We start from the raw sequence: 20,314 nt of genomic DNA, 5'->3' as shown, positions 1-20,314 counted from the left end.
TAGAATGCTACTTTTCCCTAATAATCCGTCTTATCTTTTTAAATTTATCAAATTTTACACGCCGATCTTAATATTCCTAATTTTGTTAAGAAAAAATGCTTAGAGGTGTGATCGAATCAGTTATCAATAGATGAAACCCATTGTCCAATCTCATCCATATGCCAATTCGATGCAGAGCTCATCTCCAGCCAATGATCCCCTCTGATCATTAGATGATACCATAGCTAATCCCCCCAAGCTAAACTCGAAGCTACCCAGATTTTGGAACGAGGCTCCTTCATTCCCATGATGGCAATTAACCTAAGAACATTAAAAAGCCTGTGGCAATTACCGACGAGCCTTTTTCGACGGTATGGACGAAGTTCTCTCGCTGTCATGTATGGTGGTTGATATAGAGCATTGACAGAAAACCTTTCAACACCACGACAGGACCTCTTTGACCTATTAACATCTCAGTTTCCTGTGAATTCATTGCTTTTCGGGTGCTGGTGCCATTGCAGAGACTTATGAGGCGTGACATTAAGCAGCCTCACAGCACAGGAGGCACTGAGAGGTTTAGTACATTGGCACCAAAAAACAAGTACACCAGCCAAACTACTGAAGAAAAGCTTGAGCAAGCATTCGTCTATCCCCAACGAACTTCCAGCTCCTCTGCAATTCTCGGTCCATGCTACCAGCAAGTTTGGAGGAAAATTAAAGCTTAAGTCGAATGGCATTCTTGTGTACACTCATCAATTTAAGCTTTTCGGAAGGAATGTTGACCAGGGGAGAGGATTCTTGAGGATCAACGTGAGATTATTGGACGACCGATCTAGACAGGTTACAACACAGACGATACAGAGCTTAAAAAATCTCAAATATCAATGAAATAGCACTCAGACAAAGCATGATCATTTAAAATATTGACATCCAATTTCTGTAATGAACTGCTTTTGTAAAGAGATTAAAAGGGGGGTGAAATAGCACAACATAAAAGTTCCAGAAAGCTTTAAACCCCTAGCAAACTACAGAGCCAAGCTCAATGTTCAATAACCCCATAAAAGTTGTCAGCTTGACTTTGTAACTACTTTTCGGCTCTCTTTGCCCTCTTGAATTCTTCCCATGTGAACATGCACTTCTATGGCTCCAGAGGAAGGATCACTAACCTACCAAACACCCGCAGCAATGAGGTTTTCATTAGAACCAATCATTCCATTTGTAAGTTCACATTTCACAGATGATCGCATGTTGCTACAACTATTTCACAAGAAAAATAACCTGAAAGAAAAATAATAACTACAGAAATCACTGCTTCTCCTCTTCATTTGGCCCCTTGTCTTCATCCTTTTTCTGCAGTAGAGAGAACATGGCAGTTTGTCAAAGAGCAAATAATCACTCTATAGCCAAAGGCTCATAGCACATATGCTATAACATGCACTCCTTGCATAAGCTGAAGCTCTAACATAGGAACCAAAGTGTTGAGGAAAAAATATAGCATGCTCTACGATACTCATTCAGGAACATCCGTAAGTAATCATGTAGACAATACAAGTCGAACTTAATTAAATTCCAGCCAATTTACATCCTCACTTGCACACAAAACCCAAGAATGAAGCACCAGACTGATGGATCACTATGATGCACTATATCAGATACACAAAAGCAACAAAAGATCTTACTTCCACCAGGGTTTCTATTACTGTCAAAATCGCACCTGAGATTGGTTTTGCATGGAAGCAAGCAAATCCTTGACAGAAGGATCGTTTGGATCCACTCCAGGAAGCTGCAGGAGCAACAAATCATCATCATATATGGAAGCTAGGCAACCAATTCTATTCCATCTTAAAAACCAAGAATTCAAGGTTTGAATGGAAGATGCATCATATGTACCGATGCAATAATAGATGACACAAAGGATTGGTCCGCCAACAACTTGCTCATATCTGTCTGGCCTGATGAATCTTTGTCACTGTCCTGGACCGACAATTGAAGAGCTGCAAGCACCACACAGGAATGTATTAAACCACCAACCCGCAAGAAGGAAAAACATTGTCTTTAATATGCTTCTGACAATCATTGCAACAAAAGTTAGAGATAGCATGCCAATCCATATTTCTCTCCACAATAGATCCCGCCAGGAAGGAAATCGATTCTAAGGGAATTCACAGAAGGCATAACTAGTGTTGAAAGATGTCAACATGCAGTGCAGTTTCTCTCTTTTCCATATGATACCGTAAGACAGTGTGAGTTTCCGAAAGTATTCCTTCTATACAATAGCACACACGACGACAGGTGAACACCATTCACCCATCTGTCGGGGGTGGACACAAGACTTAAGACTTAGTCACAAGATCTAACCTAGAGCCAAATCCGGATCATCTGTAGCTGCCTCTGACATGTCAGTGTCTCGCAGATCATGGCCAGAGGTGGTATCATCCATCGACATAGCAAGGGCCTGCTGTAGCAAAGCATTTTCGTCATCCTGCCATGTAAACAGATATTAGTCCAAGTCCAACCAGTACAAGTGCAGAGCCAGGGCCAACAAACAAATAATCTTACAAGTAAAATTCAATATTTCCCCTGAAAGAAAAGTGGCAGCTGGCAAAATAACGTTAAGTGCAATCCCAGATTACAAAAAGAGGACAAAAGTATGATGACACGTTTTTTTGCAAATTGCATCCCCCACTTAATTATGATAACTGTTCGGTGCATTGCAACCCTTCAAAAAAGTAAGGTAAAACAGGCCAATCATGACCATAGAGGATGGGGTTAATTAGTTTAACCATCATGCAGTAAACATTTGTGACTTTGTGAGAATCCAAAAATAGGCAGCCCAAAATAGGCAGCCCAAATTGGGCATCAAATTTAAAATGCAGCTGCTTCATTTTTTAACAACACAGAATAAGTAGACATTAAAAAGCATTAAATCATGTATGCAGACAGACAAGAGTGATATTCATAATGTATGCAGACAGTTGTGATATTCTTAAAACTCACATAAAGTCAAGGATGTAAACCAGATGGGAAAATAAAAGCACCCTTGCTTATGAAATCATCATCTAGATATCAATCACCTACAGAGACTCTTTCTCCTGTCAGATAATTGCATAAATTCTAAACAAGAATATACTTATCCTGGCATATGGGATAAAAAATCAGGGGATCTCTCTCTCTCTCTCTCTCTCTCTCTCTCTCTCTCTCTGATAATTGCATAAATTCTAAACAAGAATATACTTATCCTGGCATATGGGATAAAAAATCGCAAAAACTGGACATTTTCTTCAAAATTGATAGCTTGGGATCTTCCTAGGCTCTAAATTTAATTGACTGAGAAATGGGCTTGATAACACCAGGCAACTTGAAAGGATTAACAATGATACTGACCATTAAATCATCTTTTTTGTTATCCACTTCAGAAGCTGAACCACTGGCACCTTCAGTCATGGTTGCATCTTGTGATGATGGCTGTTGTTCTCCTCCTTTCTCCTGCTTAGCAGCATCCTCAGCAGCCTTCTTAGCTGCTGCTTCTTGCCTCGCTCTTTCCTCTTCCATGGAAACTCTAAGAGCAAGGGCCAGCTCAGGATCCAGACTGGGATCAACACCAAGATCAAAACCAGCGACAGCACCAGCAGCAGCTGCTGCAGCCGATGCCGCAAAACCACTTCCACCTTCCCCATCCCCAGTAAAGATAGGAGTGCTACAACACAATCAAATACATTAGGAAAATCACAACATGTTCTAGCGTTGACAACGAAATTTCTAGGATGAAATCATAATGGCCTACCTTATCAGAACATCAGAAAGAGCATTTGGACCAGAAGGAACATGAACAATGTGACTGGTGTCGTTATTATTCACAGCAGCAAGCAGAGCCTCCAATTTCTCAGGTTTCCCTTCATCTTCTTCCCCAAAGTCGACAATATCAAGTGCTACACTGTTCTTCTTTAACTTCCTTCCAATCATCTCCAGTGACTTCTTGTCATGTTTGATGGGACTGAAAACACCCAATATCAATATCCAATTGAAGAAGCAAAGCATGACATTGAGGAATGGAGAACAGGGAGGGAAAAAAAAACAAAACTCCCAGCACCTTCCAGCAAAGACTATAATTCGTTGTTGCTGCTTTTTATTTTGGCGATGCTTTAGTGCCAATTGAGCCACCTGGATTCCCGCAGCCAGATTCATCTCACCGCCAATTTCCAGGCCTAAATTCTCCACATAAATGAGACATAAAATGTCTTTAACATAATTTTCATGCTATTCCAACAAAATTTCTCAGGGGTATGATCTAACCTCACCCCCCTTCCAAAAAAAAAAAAAAAAACAACGGCCACAACAATCTATCAAAAGCCAATTTCCCAAAATATCAGGATTAAAAAGAAACCATAGAACAACTCTCCAAACCGTTTGATTAAATAAAATAATCTACTGACAATGCCAAATTCGTTGGGAATACAATTGCTCAACTCTACCTGTGGACACAGACACCCTTCATGCAAAGCCACAGCAAATACACAAACACAGTTGTACAAGCAGACAAATTATTGGAAGACCAGAGGCATTTCAGCAGACGACCCTCCTCTACCACAGACCCAAAATAAACCCAACACCTGAGAAAATGCAAAAGGAGACGCACCGTGCATACAAGCCAATATCTTGCCAAGGTCACTAGTCGGAGTAACCAAGACTCGAACTCCTTTCCCCGCCATAGTTAGGACTCCAACAGTGTTCTCCGGATTCGACTGCACACAAAACCAGGACAACGTCTCAAAAAACTTTCTCCCCTCCATAGCCGCACCTAGTAAACTAAAAATGAACCGACCGCAGATCTCTCGAAGGACTGATCAAACCACAGACAAAACACAAACCCTACAGCGCACATCCCCCGTACAAAACCACGAGTAAGTCGCTCAGAATGGATTCACGCGTTCCCCAATCAAACTCCCCATCCCCTCCCCCCCTAACATAGCGAAACACGACGCCTCGAACGAGAAGGCCGCATCACCGCACCTGCGTCTTGGCGCCGCAGATGAGGTTGACGGCGTCCGCCTGCGCTTGGAACCTGTTGGGGGTGTAGTCGCCATTGCGCATCCACTCCGAGTTGTCGATACATATCATCGTCGCCTGCCCGTCCAAAAACAAAAACAAAAACAAAATCTGATCAGCCACGTAAAATGCAGCCACATCGAAACCCTAATCCGCGACGCGAATGCGAGGACACATCGGGATCGCGGGCATCGGGGGATTCGGGGAGAGGAGAGAGGAGGATCGCGGAGAGCTGACCTCGAGCACCATGATTGACGGATTTTCTGAGCTCCGAAAGCGAAGATCGGAATTTGCAGAGAGCACGAAAGAGGTGAAGGTGAAATTTGAGGGAGCTTGGGAGGGGCCTTGCTTGGTTAAGACGGTAGCGGGAGCTGCGATCCTGCACGGTCGCGATCAGCACTTTAAAGATGCTCCTCCGCCTGCCGTCCAATCAGAAGTTGCCACGTTTGAATCTTGGGTGCGGAGAGTTTTGCGAGAATCGCCCTCGATCCCTGAACTTCAACGTTTTTCGTTGCCGCCCCCGAAACTTTTCGAACTTTTGCGCCTTTTACCTGATTTTGATCATTTCTTACACCATACGATGCATTGTACCTCGTTTGGGTTTTCAATCACATTTTATTTCGAAAGGAATTTTTAAATTCACTGAAATTTGAAGGTGAAAATGGTTTCCATGCCATCTTTTTCTATAAGTTTTAGATCGTGATTGAAATCAATACATAAAAGTTCTTTGAAATGGAAATTCGAGAGAATATGATGAGAATGTCCTTTCACGGCCATTTTTCCCTTTTTTGGAAAAATTATTGTCTAAAGAGACTTTCAATTCTCGCATATTATAACTCTTTTTTAGAAGATACTATGGAAGTGAAAAGGGTCATTTTATTTTAGGGATAAGGACTACAAAAATCATAAAACTTGTTACGGAAATTGAATCTTAAAATTTGTAAAAAGTGCAATTAAATCATAAAACTTGTCAAAATGGTTCAATTGAGTCATAAAATTAATATCGTTAGTCTTATTAACAGAAAATGCTGACGTGGCGCTAATGTAGTATTTAAAATAATTTTTATTCAATTTTTAAAAAAATTATATTTTAAAATTCATTTTTAAAAAAAAAAAAAGAGCAAGAGTTGCCGACCGCCCATCATCGGAGGGGCCGGCAACCCAACCAAGATGAGGCCTCGTCGGCCCTCGCCGGCAAGGGGCGGCAATGGTTCCGGCCCCAAGTGAGGGTCGCGAGGCCTCGCCTAGGGTGAGCGATGGTCGCCGGCCCCCCGTGAAGGCCGGCGTGCCCAGATCTAGGCGCCCTCACCTTGGTCAGCGGCGGGCGGCAACCGTCACCAACCCCTCCGGCAATGGGCGGCCACCTCCTCTTGCCATTTTCTTTTTTTTTTTTTTTCTTTTTTAACAATTTTTTAAAAAATGAATTTTAGTTTTTAAATATAATTTTTTTTGAATAAAATTATTTTAAAAAATGGAAAATAAAAAATAATTTAAAATGCCACATCATCATTTTTCAATAAACGACGTTGTTAACTTTAAGACTCACTTGAATTATTTTGGACAAGTTTTATGACTTGATTGCACTTTCTGTAAATTTTAGGACTCAATTACATTTTCGTGACAAGTTTTATCCACAACACTTATCCATTTATTCTATTTCATCGTGACAAAAGACAAAACCTCATGCATTATATTTGATCAAGTAAACGAGTTCCCACATTAGCAAACGAATGCTGCGAATATGGCTCGATTTCACCTCGAAAAAAGCCATCTAGAGCTGTTCGAATAATGCGGCTATAGATTATATACATGGTACGATCCTCTCGGCATCTAGTGCTGTAGCGATCTGGCATGAAAGGGACGCTCGCAGCATGTGTCCAAACATCATGAGCATAAATGGAGCACACGGTCGAAATAAAAATGTCCTCCAGAGTTCCCTCATGGCAATCTCTGCTCCTCTGGAGATTCCATGTTGACAATGACTCTCAGATCGTTAGGATGGTGGAAGGGCCATGTGACCCGTCTTCTGTGTCATTGTATGCATCGAGATCACGGTCCTCATCACTGCTGCAGATGTCAAAAATAGGACCCGAACAAACTCGGCCCAGGGCATAGTCATTTTGTAGGGCCGGTTTGGAACTCGGTCCCTCAGACTCATTGTGATGTGAAAACGACGTATCTCCTGCATCCAGAGAGCTTCCTTCGATGCCGATCTGGTGGTGGCCTAGACCATCGAATCTGTCCATGTCGTCTGCCAAGGAATCCAGGGATGTGACTGACGCCACACTAAGGAGCGGAGTGGATGAGCTGTGCTTGGCCTTGGCCCTCCTCTGCCATCCGTGCAGCGATGCCCTCACGCTTTCGGAGATCACCGATTTTTTGAATTTGGAACCCATCTGCACCATATGACCTCGAGTTTGAGAGGTGTCAAGTGAATAGACTCAGACTGATCACAGTTCAGAGAGAGAGAGAGAGAGAGAGAAACCTGCGTAACAATGACATATAGAGGGAAAGTAATGAAGCTACACCAGAACTGAGAGACAACCCTGCATAAATTTACCAAATGTCTGTGTGAGCTAATATCTCAGGATTAATCATAAGAGGAAGTAGGAGGTGAGTGAAGGAAGACCCACCCGAACGTTAATCGGGTCACCAGCAAGCTGCGATTACTCATGAAACAAGTAGTGTCCCTTATCTCCCACTGCAAATAAAGATTGTGTCATTTTGGATGATCAATCGAATCAGCAGAATAGGAACCTTACAAGAACATGATGTGCATTTTGTTCTGGCGCAGAAATGAAAAACTTGTTGGATTCAAGTTCCGAGATGACACAGCCATGTCTATTTGATTTCCCCAACCACATGTCTTAGTGACAAATACTAGATATATTTGCAATGAGGAGACAGCACACTTAGAAACTGTGCAGATACACTTCTAGGGATGATAGCAGCAATCCAACAATGATCCGTTATAATGATTGATCTAAACAAGGCATTGTTGAGGTAAGTAGTATCAATGATGAAGATGCTCTATCTCACAGTACAGACAAAAAAGAGTTAGGCTAGTTCAGATTGCTCAACTAAGGTTATTCGTCAGCGGATTACTATGCCATTGGGAAAGTCATCTAAGTACACGAAAAGAATTCACTGGTGGCACATCAAGAGGTAAGTCAAACTTCGCTTCACACCATCACACTTTCCTGGTTTAGATTCTCATGTCAGAATGGGAAAGTTCACCTCAGATGCAATGCAACAAAGACATGTACAGGAACTGACTATGGCCAGGGTCAGTTTCTTACCAGGGACCAGATAAAAGTTGTCATCTCAAACGCATTCTGCAATATAAAGAAGGGTTCTTGAATGGATAAGCAATTAGGTGTATAAAACAACTGCAACAATTGATAGCTGGTTTCCCCGATTGCTCACCTGAAAAGATATGAACTGTATCAGCCACAAAAGAAGCCGTGGCCTCCCAAACCAGAAGAGCTCATCCCTCAGTTTAAATTGACGATTTTCTGTCGGGGGACATGAATCCATAATTTCAACAGCCAACTTCACAACAACATGGTGAAGCTTGGTACCCATCAGCAGGATCAACTTTTGAGAGAGACAGAGAGGAAAGTAAAGTCAGTCAGTGATATCTGAATTCTAAAAGAAGGGAAAAAAAGAACATATAGACCAATAACATGACAGGCTACGACTTACAATTGATGGAAGGAAGGAAATCCAAAAATAGATGTTGCTTCCTGATGGAAAAAATAGCGAAAAAAAAAAAAAAAAAACATAAGAGTTGTCCCTTAAGATAAACCCACAACCAAATGATGCATTTAAGGATCAGAATCAAATGATTGGCGCAAAATCTTAACTCATCAGTAGCACTCACGTTTCTCCTTTGAAAGTTTAGTTTTATGTCTTACTCCCAAGACTCCATCACTGACTCAGCACTTCAGTAGAATGAACCAGTGAACATCTCGCAAATCTTTCTAATAATGTAACATGGATCATATCTCGGTATGAAGAGACATAAATGCATTTCAGTGGACACTCATATCCTCCGATTTGATGCAGACATGACACTGCCCTAATAATGTCTTAGAAAAGAAACGTACTAGCTGAGGCCATAAAAACGAAAATACAACAGATGGGATAAAATGTGTTGAATTACCGAAACAAAATGTAGCTTCTAATTTACACTCCAGATCTAAAGAGAATTACCATGGAAGTCCAGGAATATGCAGAAAATGGCATATATCCAGAGCGGCACGCTGCAAAAGAAGAGCAAAACAAATGGCTGCATGAATAGCTGGAAAAGACTCCGAAAAAGTCGAGTTGTGAGCCCAAACTTCACATTTTGAAAGACTCCAGTTTTTATTAATCATATCTAGTTCGTTTACAACATTAGAAGCAGTCATAATTCTTGGACATACAGATTCCTGTGCACCCACATTAACTTTAGTGAGTCTCTCCTCTCTAGTGTTTTACTGTATTATGTAGTGAATGAGATATTTGGGATACATTTCAGTTGTTTCATTCAATGGTACACCTAAAACAAATTACGAAAATATCATCCAACTTTGGAATAAAGAAACCATTTAGCCCAGATTCCAGGGTGAGAAGCCATAATTTTCTAGTAAATTCATCATAGCAGCTTCCTTGTCGAGACCGATGAGATGCTTCATCAGGTCAAATATGGTAGATAAGTACGCTCTACACATCTTACACTTGGAAAGCTATATCTTCAAGCATGTGCAATGGTCACGGACAATACATTGGCTCAACATGGTTTTAAGGTACAGTTCCAATCTAAAATTGTCCCAACTAAGTCTGTCTGAAGAGAAAGCAGCTTCCTTTCCTGTTATAACCTCTACTATCATATAGAATAGACTTGGTAGGAGTAGACGCTTCAATTCAAAATTCAAGGCAGGGCAAGGAGATATTACCTAATCCCAACAATATCGCGAAATTCTTCCTCCATGCTGCGGAGCATATAATTATGGAAGTCATATGATAGAGGGAGTTCATGAGTCTGTAACTCACAACACACAAAAAATGGAAGAGCATTCAGGAATATATCATGATGGAATACATCAAGCTCTGTTACTCCATTATCAAAGGCATTCTCCTTTAGTAAGATTTTAGGCATCACTTTTAAGTGGTTAGAAACTGCGACTTCTTAATTCAGACGACTACATTTTCAAAACCAGTCTCAATCTTTGCCACCCAAACACAAAAGTATTCCACCGTTTTCATGATTAAATGTTACTTAACTGGAGATTCTGTAACTTTTCTCCCTATCAATCAGTATACATGACACGCCTAGATATAAAGCAAATGAAGTAAAAGAGATGCATGTGATAATTTCATGTCCATTTAAAGATACATTTGAATGTAGAGATCCTTCAAGAGAAATCACCGTGATGAAGCCCAAGCGCAGTGCCAGGTAGTCAGGCCGGTTTATCGAACTCCAGAATTGACGACTAAAGCAAAGCTGACCACAGTAGGATTCCGCATCAGAGTTCGTTAAAGTGTAATCTTTTAGAACTCTCGAATAAGAGTACAAGTACGTGGGATCATTACCAATCCCTTCAGAAGCATAAGCTGGTATATAAAGCCATAATTCTTAAATCTACATTAGAAAGAAAGAGAAGTTTATTTAGGATGCAGCTAAAGTAACTTCAAAGATACGAGTTTACTAGAATTTCTAGCAAGTAAAAAGTGTCAATTAAGCTCTCCTGAAGTACGAGAAGTACAAGGGACGTATCTACTATCTAATATGCAAACATTGAGCCAAGTCACATGACTATAAGTAGAAATACAAGGATTAGAATAATGTGACAATACCAGCCAAACCAGAAGCTTGTGTTGGCTCCATGGATGTGATGTGTGGTGACTAATGAAAGTAGATAGCCGCATCAATCTGATATCTTTGGAAGCTTCTCCTGGTAAATTAAGATGAGTTCCGAACAAAAGTCAGGAAAATGTAACAAGGTGAAACTATGACAAAATACAATGGGCTAAACAGTTAACTACACCAAATAAAGATAAGTAGAACCACAAGATAAAATTACTTCATCTAAGCTGTCCAGAATCATCTGAACAACTAAAATACTTGATTCAAAAGGTTCTCACAAATACAAAAGGAATTGCCTACAACTCCATTAGTCTGCTTAAGTAATGGTGACATAAAAGATACATATGTGGACCTCGTAATCCCTGGGTGGACATCGTCTTTGCTTGGTTTTCCCATACTTTCCAGCTATATATCTACATGACAACACAAGGCAAGCACATTGAGTTCATGGAAAATACGAAACTGTGTTGGTGATCTAGCATGATATACAACCTTAATCATAGCAAGCACAATTGCTGCAAAGCTGTAAGAAACATGGACGGTCGCCAGGACAAACAAGAAACGGTGAAGCTGCTCAAGACTTTCATATGAAGCAAAAGATTCATGACCCTGAAAAATAGTTAAAAGTAGGTTAAAAGAGTCTCAAATAATGTATTGCATTCAGTCTTGAGTCTTTTCCAATGAGCATCAACAGTATTTGCCAAAGAAATCATATAGATCATTGCAGAAAAATCTACTCATAAGCCATTCAAGAAGCATAGAATGATTTAGAATATCTAAAAAAATTGTCAGAATAAGAGCATATTGCCTGGGTAATGACAACGACAGCTAAACATTCTGCATACCTCACAGGCAGCCAAATATAATACCAGAAGCAAAACTGCCCAAACCAATAGGAAGTGATGCTTAGGAGATGACTTTCTTTAAAAGTCCATCCATTAGTGACTAGAAAGGCAACTTCAAGACCAATAGACCTTACCTTGAATAACTCAGTCTATCTGAGAAACATAAACATTATATAATGGCTTGCTCTTAACACTACATGTGGCAGTACGTAAAGTACAATTCATGTCAACATAGTGACAGCATGAAGAAACATGACTGCGGCTAAGCATCTCAAACACCCTAACTTAACCCCCTAACACAACTACCATTGGCAATTGGAGTTGAACAACTAGTCCTTACCTCAGGACAGAAATTATTCTCCCGAGCAATCACCTGCTCCTTCGAGTTGTTCGGGTAAACTGAATTCGGAAAGAGAACATGGTCCCTGGTTCTAAAGTCACCTCTTGCACAAGGATAAAATCGGCTGCTTAAGGCCGAGGATTTGATGCAGATCTTTGTCACAAGTCCCATCCAATGACCCATCAGCAGCGACAGGAGCCCAAAAAGCATAAGCTCTGCTCGCAGATGATGGCAACATCAATTAAACTCAGAAATTCACAGCTTCCGGGTGAAAAACAAGAGAACTTAATTCTCCAAATGTCACAATTTCTTACCTCCTTTAATCTCCTCCAAAGCAGCAAGGAGAGATTTCCTCTTAGTCTTGTCTAACCACTACAATGAGACACGACGCAAACGTCGACCATTAATTCTCAAGAGCCTTTTCATCCCTTTCCCTCTTTCTTTTGCTTCATAAAAGCAAAATATCATTCTAATTTTCAACCAAGCAAAGGGGACTAAACAAACTGCAAAATCATCTCTTTCTTGTGTGTGCGTGTGCACGCATGCAAGGATTCTCCTTTCAATATTTAAAAAGGTTCTCGTGACAACTGACAACGCATTATCATTCTCCTTCCTTTTCCTCATTCCAACCTTTCTCGAACATTTGAAGGATGCAAAAGATAAACAGAGAAAGCCCAGAAAAGAAAGCAAAGTCCAGACCTTTCCGACCCTCTTCAAAGAGCCTTGAAAGAAGAAACCCAGAGCAACCAAGACACTGACCACGGTCGCCACCAAATACGTCGGCGTCTCAGCCAGCGATCTCCCTTCTTCTTCCATTCTAACGCCAACCCAGGAACTCCCTTCTTCCCTTTTCTCTTAAATCTCCAAACCCACTGACACAAAGAAAGAGACACCCACTCTCCTTGACTCAGCCCGCGGGAAGGTCTCAACTCCTGAGAGGGGTCGCGTTAATGGCGGGTCGTTTGGTGGGAGCAATGAAGTGAAACAGTACGGGGGAAAGAAAAAACACATTTAAGAAGACGTGCATGGGGTGTTAGGGACGGAGTGGGCAAAGGTGGGTCCCCACGCGTTGGCGAAGATCTCCACTCCACCACATGCAGCCGCCAGTTCAATTCGGGTTTGCCTTTCGGAAAGCGACTCTGCTCTTCTCTTTTCTTTCTCTTTCAACTTTGTCTTCGTGCCGACCTCGTGGTTTAGGTGTGTGACCGACCCTCCCTCGCTCCCACCCTCCCTCGCTCCATCCCTCCCTCTCTCTCTCTCTCTCTCTCTCTGTAACAGTATAAGCTATAAAGCTTTTGGCTTTGCTCTCTTTGTAAGTGTAACAGTATAGACTACAAAGTTTCTGGCTGTGGCCTTCTCTCTCTCTCTCTCTCTCTCTCTCTCTCTCTCTCTCTGTAGCAGTGTGACAGTATAAGCTATAAAGTTCTTGGCTCTGACCCTTTATCTCTCTCTCTCTCTCTCTGTAGCAGTGTGACAGTATAAGCTATAAAGTTCTTGGCTTTGACCCTTTATCTCTCTCTCTCTCTCTCTCTCTCTCTCTCTCTCTCTCTCTCTCTGTATCAGTAAGTATAAGTTATGAAGTCTTTGGCTTTTGGCCTTGTTTTTCTGACTGAGGGGCGGGGGAATTTCACGTCTTTTGATGATTCCCTCCCCGGAAGAATATGGAGGAAAGAGACAAAAATGTATGATCAGGATTAAGACTATATAAAAAGTTGGCGAAAGAGCAGTTAAAAGATCAGTGGTCGCCATATGTGAGCATGTGGTTTCTATTTTCCAGGCCGCTTTCATTCGAGACGAGATCATGCCAGAAATCACGCGTTCATAGTTAGGGTTGACGATTCATTCACGCCGTAGTGTCGATAATTCTACCGGTCTTTCCAATTAAGAGGCGCATTCATTTGAGCGAAGGTGATTTTCGGGAATTAGCTTATTGGACTTTCTTGTGATTAATTTGCTGAAAAAATGATCCATGGATAGAGAGATCCCTAATTTGAAAAGGGAAAATTATTTCATGGAAATCAAAAGCGTTTTCCTTCAAAATAATTTTTGAAAAACCTTTATCGCAAAGTTTCCCTGAGTTAAACACGTCCCAAAAATGAGTTAAAAAGAATGTGTGAACTCGTGTACTTGTGAATGTGTGTAATTGGTTCGGTCACTCTTGATAAATCTTATTTTACTCGAATTATATTCTTATAACGTATCAAAAATTACTGTTAGTATTCTACACTGAATTCGATTGTGTGAATTTGGTCTTAAATATTTAAATTTGGTCAATTTAGTCTTAAGTCTTTTGACAATTTGTTATTGTAGTTATCTGGACAATTTTGGTCGAAAATTGATGATGTAGACATCAATCATTATGTTTGGGACCGCCAATCTTGATGTTGACAATTGTTACAATTCTTTTAAGAAATTGAAATTTTTTAGATTTCTTTCTTTTCTTTTTTTTTCTTTATTGTGGCCAACAAGGACTTAGCGACCTGATTGTTGGCAAGGGTAGCAACACCTCATTGATCATCGCTTGTGGCTAATCCCTCACCACCGACGATAAAGAAAAGAAAAAAAAAGAAAAAAGAGAATAATTTCAAAAAATTATTCACATCAACACTGATCATACTATATAGGATAACCGACACTAACTGAACTATTACTAATGCGTTTGGTTCAACATTCCAAAAAGGCTTTCGGCCTTCAAAACTTCTTAGAGAAAAGTATTTTAAATGAGCTTTCACTTGAAAGTTAGTATTAAGAAAGTTGAAAGCCCAATGCTAGTGAAAGCCTAATGTTAGTAGGGACTAACTTTGGACTTTCAAAGATTTGATCAAATGTTGAACTCATTTTTCTTTCCAAAACTACTCTCACCAATTTTTCAAATTTCTAATTTAGTCCCTCATTATTTTTCTTTATTACAAAAGGGCCAGAACCCTTCGCTAGTTCGACGAAAGGCCACGGCTGCCGACAAGCCACATTTGGCGTCACTGGTTGTTGGTTGAGGTCGCTCGACCTTGGGCAACCCTCAGTGAGGGACGCGCACCCCAAGCGACTGCCGCTTGGGTTGCCCAAGGTCGCGCAACCCTCGTTAGAGGTCATATGACATCCGACAACCTTGATCGATGATCGCCGATGCCAGATCTGGCTCACCGCCGGCTATAGCCTTTTGCTATTTTTGCAAAAGGTTTGGTCTTTTTTTCTTTTTTAATTATGTATATATGATTTTTTTTCGATTTTAAACAAATAAAAATTGAAAAAATTAATAATAATCACCACAAGACTCTTCAAATGTGATTTCTATCAAACAACATCTCAAAATTACTTCTCAAATCTACCCAAAGCCTTTTAGAGAAAATTGTTTTACATTTGCCCAATGGGTTTTTAAAATGCTGAATCAAATGCGCTATCGGTGTTCTTCAGTCAAAATTGGCCAAAAGGACCATATCAACAAATCGTCTAAAAAATTTAAGAGTAAATTGGCACAAGTATAATAAAGGGTGTGTTTATTTGGATTTTTGAGAAAAGCTTTTGGCAAAATACAAAAGACCTTAAGTTAAAGGAGTTTTCCAAAATGCAAATTTTGTTTGTTAAATTGTAATATCAAAATCCATTATGAAGTATTTTTAAGAAAAATAATGTTTGCGAAGATTATATTTACAAAAGGCTTTTGTGATTAAAAAAAAAAATCACCAAAAAAAATTAAAAAAGTTAGCCGACAAAAGCAAGCAGTCGGCCGACAATCGAAATCCATCGTCAGTGGCCAACAAATGAGGTTGCAAGACTTAGGTAGCCCCCAAAGACAACCAACGAGGGCCGCCTGAGGTTGGGTGACCCCCAGAGACCACTGGGCGAGGGCCGCTTGGGGTCGAGCAACCCCTGAAGACCCCCGACGAGGACGCCAATAGGTGGTCATGATCTCCATGGGACCTTGCCGCGACCCACATCTGGGTTGCCCTTGGCCAGGTCACGTGACCTCCGACGATCTAGATCTAGGTCGTCGGAGGTGGGTCGCACAACTAGCAACCTAGCAACCCAAATCTAGGACGCGCCCAGGGAGGTCGTGCAACCTTTGGCAATCCAGATCTAGGTCATCGAAGGTGAGTCACACAACTGACAACCCAACGACCTAGATCTGGGATTCACCCAATAAGGTTGCACGACCTCCAACCACCCAATGTGACCTTGAACTGGGTTGCCGGAGGTTGCATGACCTTGCCGCAACCCAAATCTTAATCGCCTGAGGTGGGTTGCATGATTGGCGACCCGGCGACCCAAATCTAGGATGGACTTGGCGAGGTCATGTGACCTCCGGCAACCTAGATCTAGGTCACAGCAAGGTCACGCTAGGTCATCGAGGGTCACCCGGCTGCCTGCCATTCATCAGCAACCACTCACAATCATGCCAATCCAATTCAACGGAGAAGAAGAATGAGAATATGAGCAGTAGCTCAACATGCCCACAAGACAAAAGCTCGAGGCACCCCCTCACCTGCCCAGAGCTTTTAGTTTTTGGAAGGCTTGTATTTGAGAAATGGGATTCAAAAAAAAAATTACCAAACATACTCTATTTGCCCTAAAGGACTTTGCATGCCCAAGGGGCTTTGAGAAAGTCTTTCCCAAACACACCCTAAGTTTATAATTTTTTTGATAATTTTTTCTTTGGTAGTCATAATGATAGGGATAAAATCAAACTAGAAGGCACCTGAAAAGGAAGGAACGTTAAGACCACGAGATGTTTGGACATTCGATCTAGTAAAAAGCACGCGATGCAAATAAATTATTTGAATTGGAGAAGCATTTGAACCGGTGAGGATTTTAGCTGAGTGATAGACCTAATTACCGAACAGTCTAATCAGCTTATTAATACCTCGAATAGACCTACATATTAAATTATTAATTATGTTTTTCTTGAACCTTCTCGGCACAAGCCTAGTATGGAAAAATGGTCGTCGCTAGAGTTTGGTCCAACCTAAGCATTCTAGCGTCGCATCATGCGCCAGTTTGGACAATGTTTCCTAGTCCACTATTCAACCTGGCTAGAATCGACTAAGGGCAAGTCCGATTCTATTCATTTATTTATTATAAAATATATATATATATAGAAATCCATTTAGTAACTTTTTATTCTTAAAAATAAATTTAGAACAAACCAAAAAATAAAAAAATAATATATATATATATATATATATATATATTTCTTTGTTCCTAAGAACATCCCAAGAATCAAACTCAAACGATTTTGTTTTTTTCTCTATTCTTTTTTTCTTCTTCTTCTTCCTTTAACAAATTGTCGGCCTTGGCCATAGCCAGTGACCGGCCAAACAAGGGTCGATGAGGCTTGGTCTTTCCAAGGGCCAACGACCAACTAAAGGAAAAAGATAAATAATAAATTATTAAATTATTAAAAACAAAAGAAATTCTAAGTTGAAAAAAATTGAAAGTCATATCAAATGCATTTATATTCTCTATTTTGGGAATATTAATTTTGAACAATTATCAAACACATTCAAATACTTAGAAACTCGTCTAGAAATAAAATCAGAAAAATTACTTCTTAGTAGAAATTGTTCTCGGGAATAACATAAATACCAAAGGCACTCTAAGCATTCTTTCCTCCTATGCACGATCCTTCCGTTGATGGGGTAATAATCGAGAGACCAGTATCATTTTCGCCCTTTCTTCCTTTAGTTTTTTAAAAGGAACGTGGTCACACCCCTAAGCAATCACACGAACAGAGTCCACTATAGATAAATAAGATCTGGCAATATCTCTTAGTAGCAGACGAACTGAAGCCAGAAATGGAAAACGTGGCTACAAGCTTGATCACATGAACACGAACAGTACTGTACAATGCACCAAATCTGACATTAGCGCTTGCTTAATTAACTAATTAAATAGCCACTTCAAGTTTCTCTTCCTTGGTGACTCCTTCAGCCTTCGGGTCAAGGTGAAGTTTCATCTCCTCCTCGAGTGGCTTCTTCACGGGCAATCCCTTGTCAGCCCAAGCCAGGTGACCTCCTCCCATGTTCCACACATGCTTGTATCCCTGCCCAAAATTCACTCAATCGTCGGCCCGGGTTTTATCCGATCAAGTATAACCGCATCCATACATGGAAGAAATTAGAGAGAGAAGAGTTCCGAGCGGGCGGGCGCGAGCGATATTTGCTTAGATGGATGAGGAAGACAGTCATGCTTCCCGGGACACCTAAGAGTTCCAGGAACTAAAGGGAACGAGCCGAAGGAAACTTACGGCTTTAAGCATGTCGGCGCCGGCAGACAGCGATCGGGCTCCGCTCCGGCATCCCTGTCAGGCCGATCGAACCCCCACCCATCACTTGACAAGTTACATTTTCAGGGTATATGCAGAACTTCTTGAAAGACCCAATAAAAATGGAGAACAGAAAAAGGAAACATTACCACCACAATGCGATCTTCCAATCCATAGGCCGATGAAACTTGCTCCAGGAACCGAGGATTGTTCACTCTACCTAAAAAACCCCACCAAGAAGATGAAGAAGAGGAAGAAGAACAGCACGGTGACTCCGCTAAAGATTCTCAAGAGAGTTTCAGCATCAGTCGATAACCAGAAAGAAGATGACAAATTCTCATGATCCATCACCTTCCGGGGTAACGAAGAGGTAGGGAATGTTCAAGACGTCCTCCGCCTCGGGGTGACCCTCCTTGAACTCTTCTTCGGTCCTGAGAAATCGACACTCAGACGATGAATTCGTTCTGGTTAAACTTTGTCCGTGGATAAGAAGACGCGCAGAAGCAAGAAGGAATTTCCGACTAATTCTCGAGCAGGACGGCTCTTATCTCACCTCACGTCCAGGAAACGGTGGCCGGTGCTGACCAGATCCCTGGCCGCGAGAACGTCGATGGTGACCACTTCCGGCCCAGAGCTGCGAGGCAAGCACGATGAGAAACCGGGGACAAAAATTAGGAAAGAAACAGAATGAAGGAGGACCAGCTCCGGCGAAGTTGGTCGGACAATTTCGGAATTCCACGGAGCTTCGCGAGCAAAAATCAAGAAAGATCGAGCCCCCGCCTCGTACCTCTCGAGAGAAGCCATGAACCCGACCGAGAAGCTCCCGAGCGCTCTTCTACTCCCCGGGGCAGAGTTTCCGGATCCGGGTCGCCGGCGGCGTGCTTGCGGGTCGGCAGCGTAGAGAGACGTTCGCCGCGCCGGAGCTCGCGAGCAAGATCAAAGACGCTCTCGCTGCTCTGGTTGTGTTGTGCGAGAAAGAGAGAGATAAGGCTCGGGCTTCGAAGAGGGCGGGGGTTTCCGGGGGACGAGGAGCCAATCGCGTCGCGCCACGTGGATCCGGGGACGACCGAGGGCCCCCCGACGTGACGTCCCAACTGAACCCGGACACGACACAGTTTCTTGTCGGACTCGGGTTGTCCGGACCAGACCGAAGTGGGGGAATCGCCGTGGATTCCACGACCAATTCGCGGGCCGCGCGGTCGTAATCGCCACGTCGGGCCACGTAAGCTTCCTTCCGCTAATTCGCTCCTTACCGTAGACTTGGCTTTCCCCCCTGATCTACTCTATCTTTTTTTTATTGTGTGGGAGTAGGAATTATGACTCATTTGGTGATTAGGACAAAATTTAGAGTATGATAAAATTTATTTTGTCTTACATTTGATTCCACTCAAGACACATAAAAATTGTATATAAAAGAGATATATGCAAGATAAAAATTATTCCATGAGGAGGTGGAATGAAAGTGGACAAGATTTTTTAATGTAAATAATTAGAATGTTATTTTTTTAATAAGGAACTTCTTAAATTAACAAAATTGAAATTATATTTATATATAAATGAATTTTCAATTCTAATATAAGAAATTCAAAATAACAAAAAAAATAATATGATTTTTCAATTTATTATTATTTTTATTTATATATTCGAATTGAATTATATATTATAATATAAATTCAATATATAAATATATACTTTTTCTTTATCCATGGGCAATGAGTTTCAATGTATTGGGTATCGTATTTATAGAAGCTTTAATTTTCATGCTTATCCTAATTGTTGGTTTAGTTTTTTTTTTTTATTGATCATACTAATATTCACTTTTATTCCTACAAGTCTAATATCCTCCTAAAACGAAACATTCCCCTTCCATGTTGAAACCCCTTCCATGTATTAAAAGAGTGGCCACTGAACAAACCCTCCATACAAGAACTAAATTGTTGGTTTAATTTATGCATGGCGAAAATGAGCATTGGAATGTTCTTAGTTCTTGAATA

At 41.1% G+C, this 20,314-nt stretch overlaps 3 protein-coding genes across 5 annotated transcripts; all 3 read right to left on the bottom strand.

The window, feature by feature from the left end:
- Nucleotides 1–843: 843 nt before the first annotated feature.
- LOC104422776 (26S proteasome non-ATPase regulatory subunit 4 homolog) lies at nucleotides 844–5,422 on the bottom strand. Of its 3 annotated transcripts, none has more exons than XM_010035203.3 (11): nucleotides 5,263–5,422; nucleotides 4,990–5,103; nucleotides 4,616–4,721; nucleotides 4,070–4,184; nucleotides 3,764–3,973; nucleotides 3,364–3,676; nucleotides 2,338–2,461; nucleotides 1,870–1,973; nucleotides 1,694–1,762; nucleotides 1,258–1,329; nucleotides 844–1,145 (listed from the first exon to the last, which is right to left on the bottom strand). In XM_010035203.3, the coding sequence occupies exons 1-10, from the start codon at nucleotides 5,272–5,274 to the stop codon at nucleotides 1,285–1,287; spliced, it is 1,212 nt and encodes a 403-aa protein (XP_010033505.1). In that variant the 5' UTR covers nucleotides 5,275–5,422; the 3' UTR covers nucleotides 844–1,145; nucleotides 1,258–1,284. The 3 variants fall into 3 exon arrangements, with proteins under 3 accessions (XP_010033505.1, XP_010033507.1, XP_039159662.1); XM_010035205.3 differs by having other exon boundaries at nucleotides 844–1,140; XM_039303728.1 differs by lacking the exon at nucleotides 1,258–1,329.
- A 1,336-nt stretch (nucleotides 5,423–6,758) lies between these two features.
- On the bottom strand, nucleotides 6,759–13,213 carry LOC104422775 (MLO-like protein 4). The gene is made up of 15 exons (XM_010035201.3): nucleotides 12,761–13,213; nucleotides 12,376–12,433; nucleotides 12,062–12,276; nucleotides 11,369–11,485; nucleotides 11,229–11,289; nucleotides 10,867–10,964; nucleotides 10,439–10,513; nucleotides 9,966–10,051; nucleotides 9,241–9,290; nucleotides 8,731–8,771; nucleotides 8,452–8,622; nucleotides 8,325–8,360; nucleotides 7,659–7,726; nucleotides 7,511–7,571; nucleotides 6,759–7,421 (listed from the first exon to the last, which is right to left on the bottom strand). The coding sequence occupies exons 1-15, from the start codon at nucleotides 12,875–12,877 to the stop codon at nucleotides 7,011–7,013; spliced, it is 1,665 nt and encodes a 554-aa protein (XP_010033503.2). The 5' UTR covers nucleotides 12,878–13,213; the 3' UTR covers nucleotides 6,759–7,010.
- Nucleotides 13,214–17,773: 4,560 nt separating this feature from the next.
- Nucleotides 17,774–19,301, bottom strand: LOC104428844 (thiosulfate sulfurtransferase 18). The gene is made up of 6 exons (XM_010041775.3): nucleotides 19,108–19,301; nucleotides 18,874–18,954; nucleotides 18,672–18,751; nucleotides 18,470–18,540; nucleotides 18,303–18,356; nucleotides 17,774–18,098 (listed from the first exon to the last, which is right to left on the bottom strand). The coding sequence occupies exons 1-6, from the start codon at nucleotides 19,122–19,124 to the stop codon at nucleotides 17,943–17,945; spliced, it is 459 nt and encodes a 152-aa protein (XP_010040077.2). The 5' UTR covers nucleotides 19,125–19,301; the 3' UTR covers nucleotides 17,774–17,942.
- Nucleotides 19,302–20,314: the final 1,013 nt, after the last annotated feature.

The sequence above is a fragment of the Eucalyptus grandis genome, chromosome 10, assembly GCF_016545825.1.
Source record: "Eucalyptus grandis isolate ANBG69807.140 chromosome 10, ASM1654582v1, whole genome shotgun sequence".
NCBI lineage: Eukaryota > Viridiplantae > Streptophyta > Magnoliopsida > Myrtales > Myrtaceae > Eucalyptus > Eucalyptus grandis.
Note: the sequence above shows the minus strand (reverse complement) of the source record. Positions and strands in the feature narration are given on the sequence as shown.

Bases quoted from the DNA above. Each gene is read 5' to 3' on its own strand.
- LOC104422776 (XM_039303728.1), bottom strand. The intron at 3,974-4,069 runs GTGCTGGGAGTT...GGGTGTTTTCAG, and splicing joins ATTATAGTCTTTGCTGGAAG to TCCCATCAAACATGACAAGA. The intron at 3,677-3,763 runs GTAGGCCATTAT...ATTGTGTTGTAG, and splicing joins CTTTCTGATGTTCTGATAAG to CACTCCTATCTTTACTGGGG.
- LOC104422775 (XM_010035201.3), bottom strand. From the start codon at position 12,877: ATGGAAGAAGAAGGGAGATCGCTGGCTGAGACGCCGACGTATTTGGTG. The intron at 11,486-12,061 runs GTAAGGACTAGT...ACTATTTTTCAG, and splicing joins AGAATAATTTCTGTCCTGAG to GGTCATGAATCTTTTGCTTC. The intron at 8,361-8,451 runs GTGAGCAATCGG...TTTATATTGCAG, and splicing joins TACAGTTCATATCTTTTCAG to AATGCGTTTGAGATGACAAC.
- LOC104428844 (XM_010041775.3), bottom strand. The intron at 18,752-18,873 runs GTGAGATAAGAG...TCGATTTCTCAG, and splicing joins CACCGTTTCCTGGACGTGAG to GACCGAAGAAGAGTTCAAGG. The intron at 18,099-18,302 runs GTAAGTTTCCTT...AATTTTGGGCAG, and splicing joins GCGCCGACATGCTTAAAGCC to GGATACAAGCATGTGTGGAA.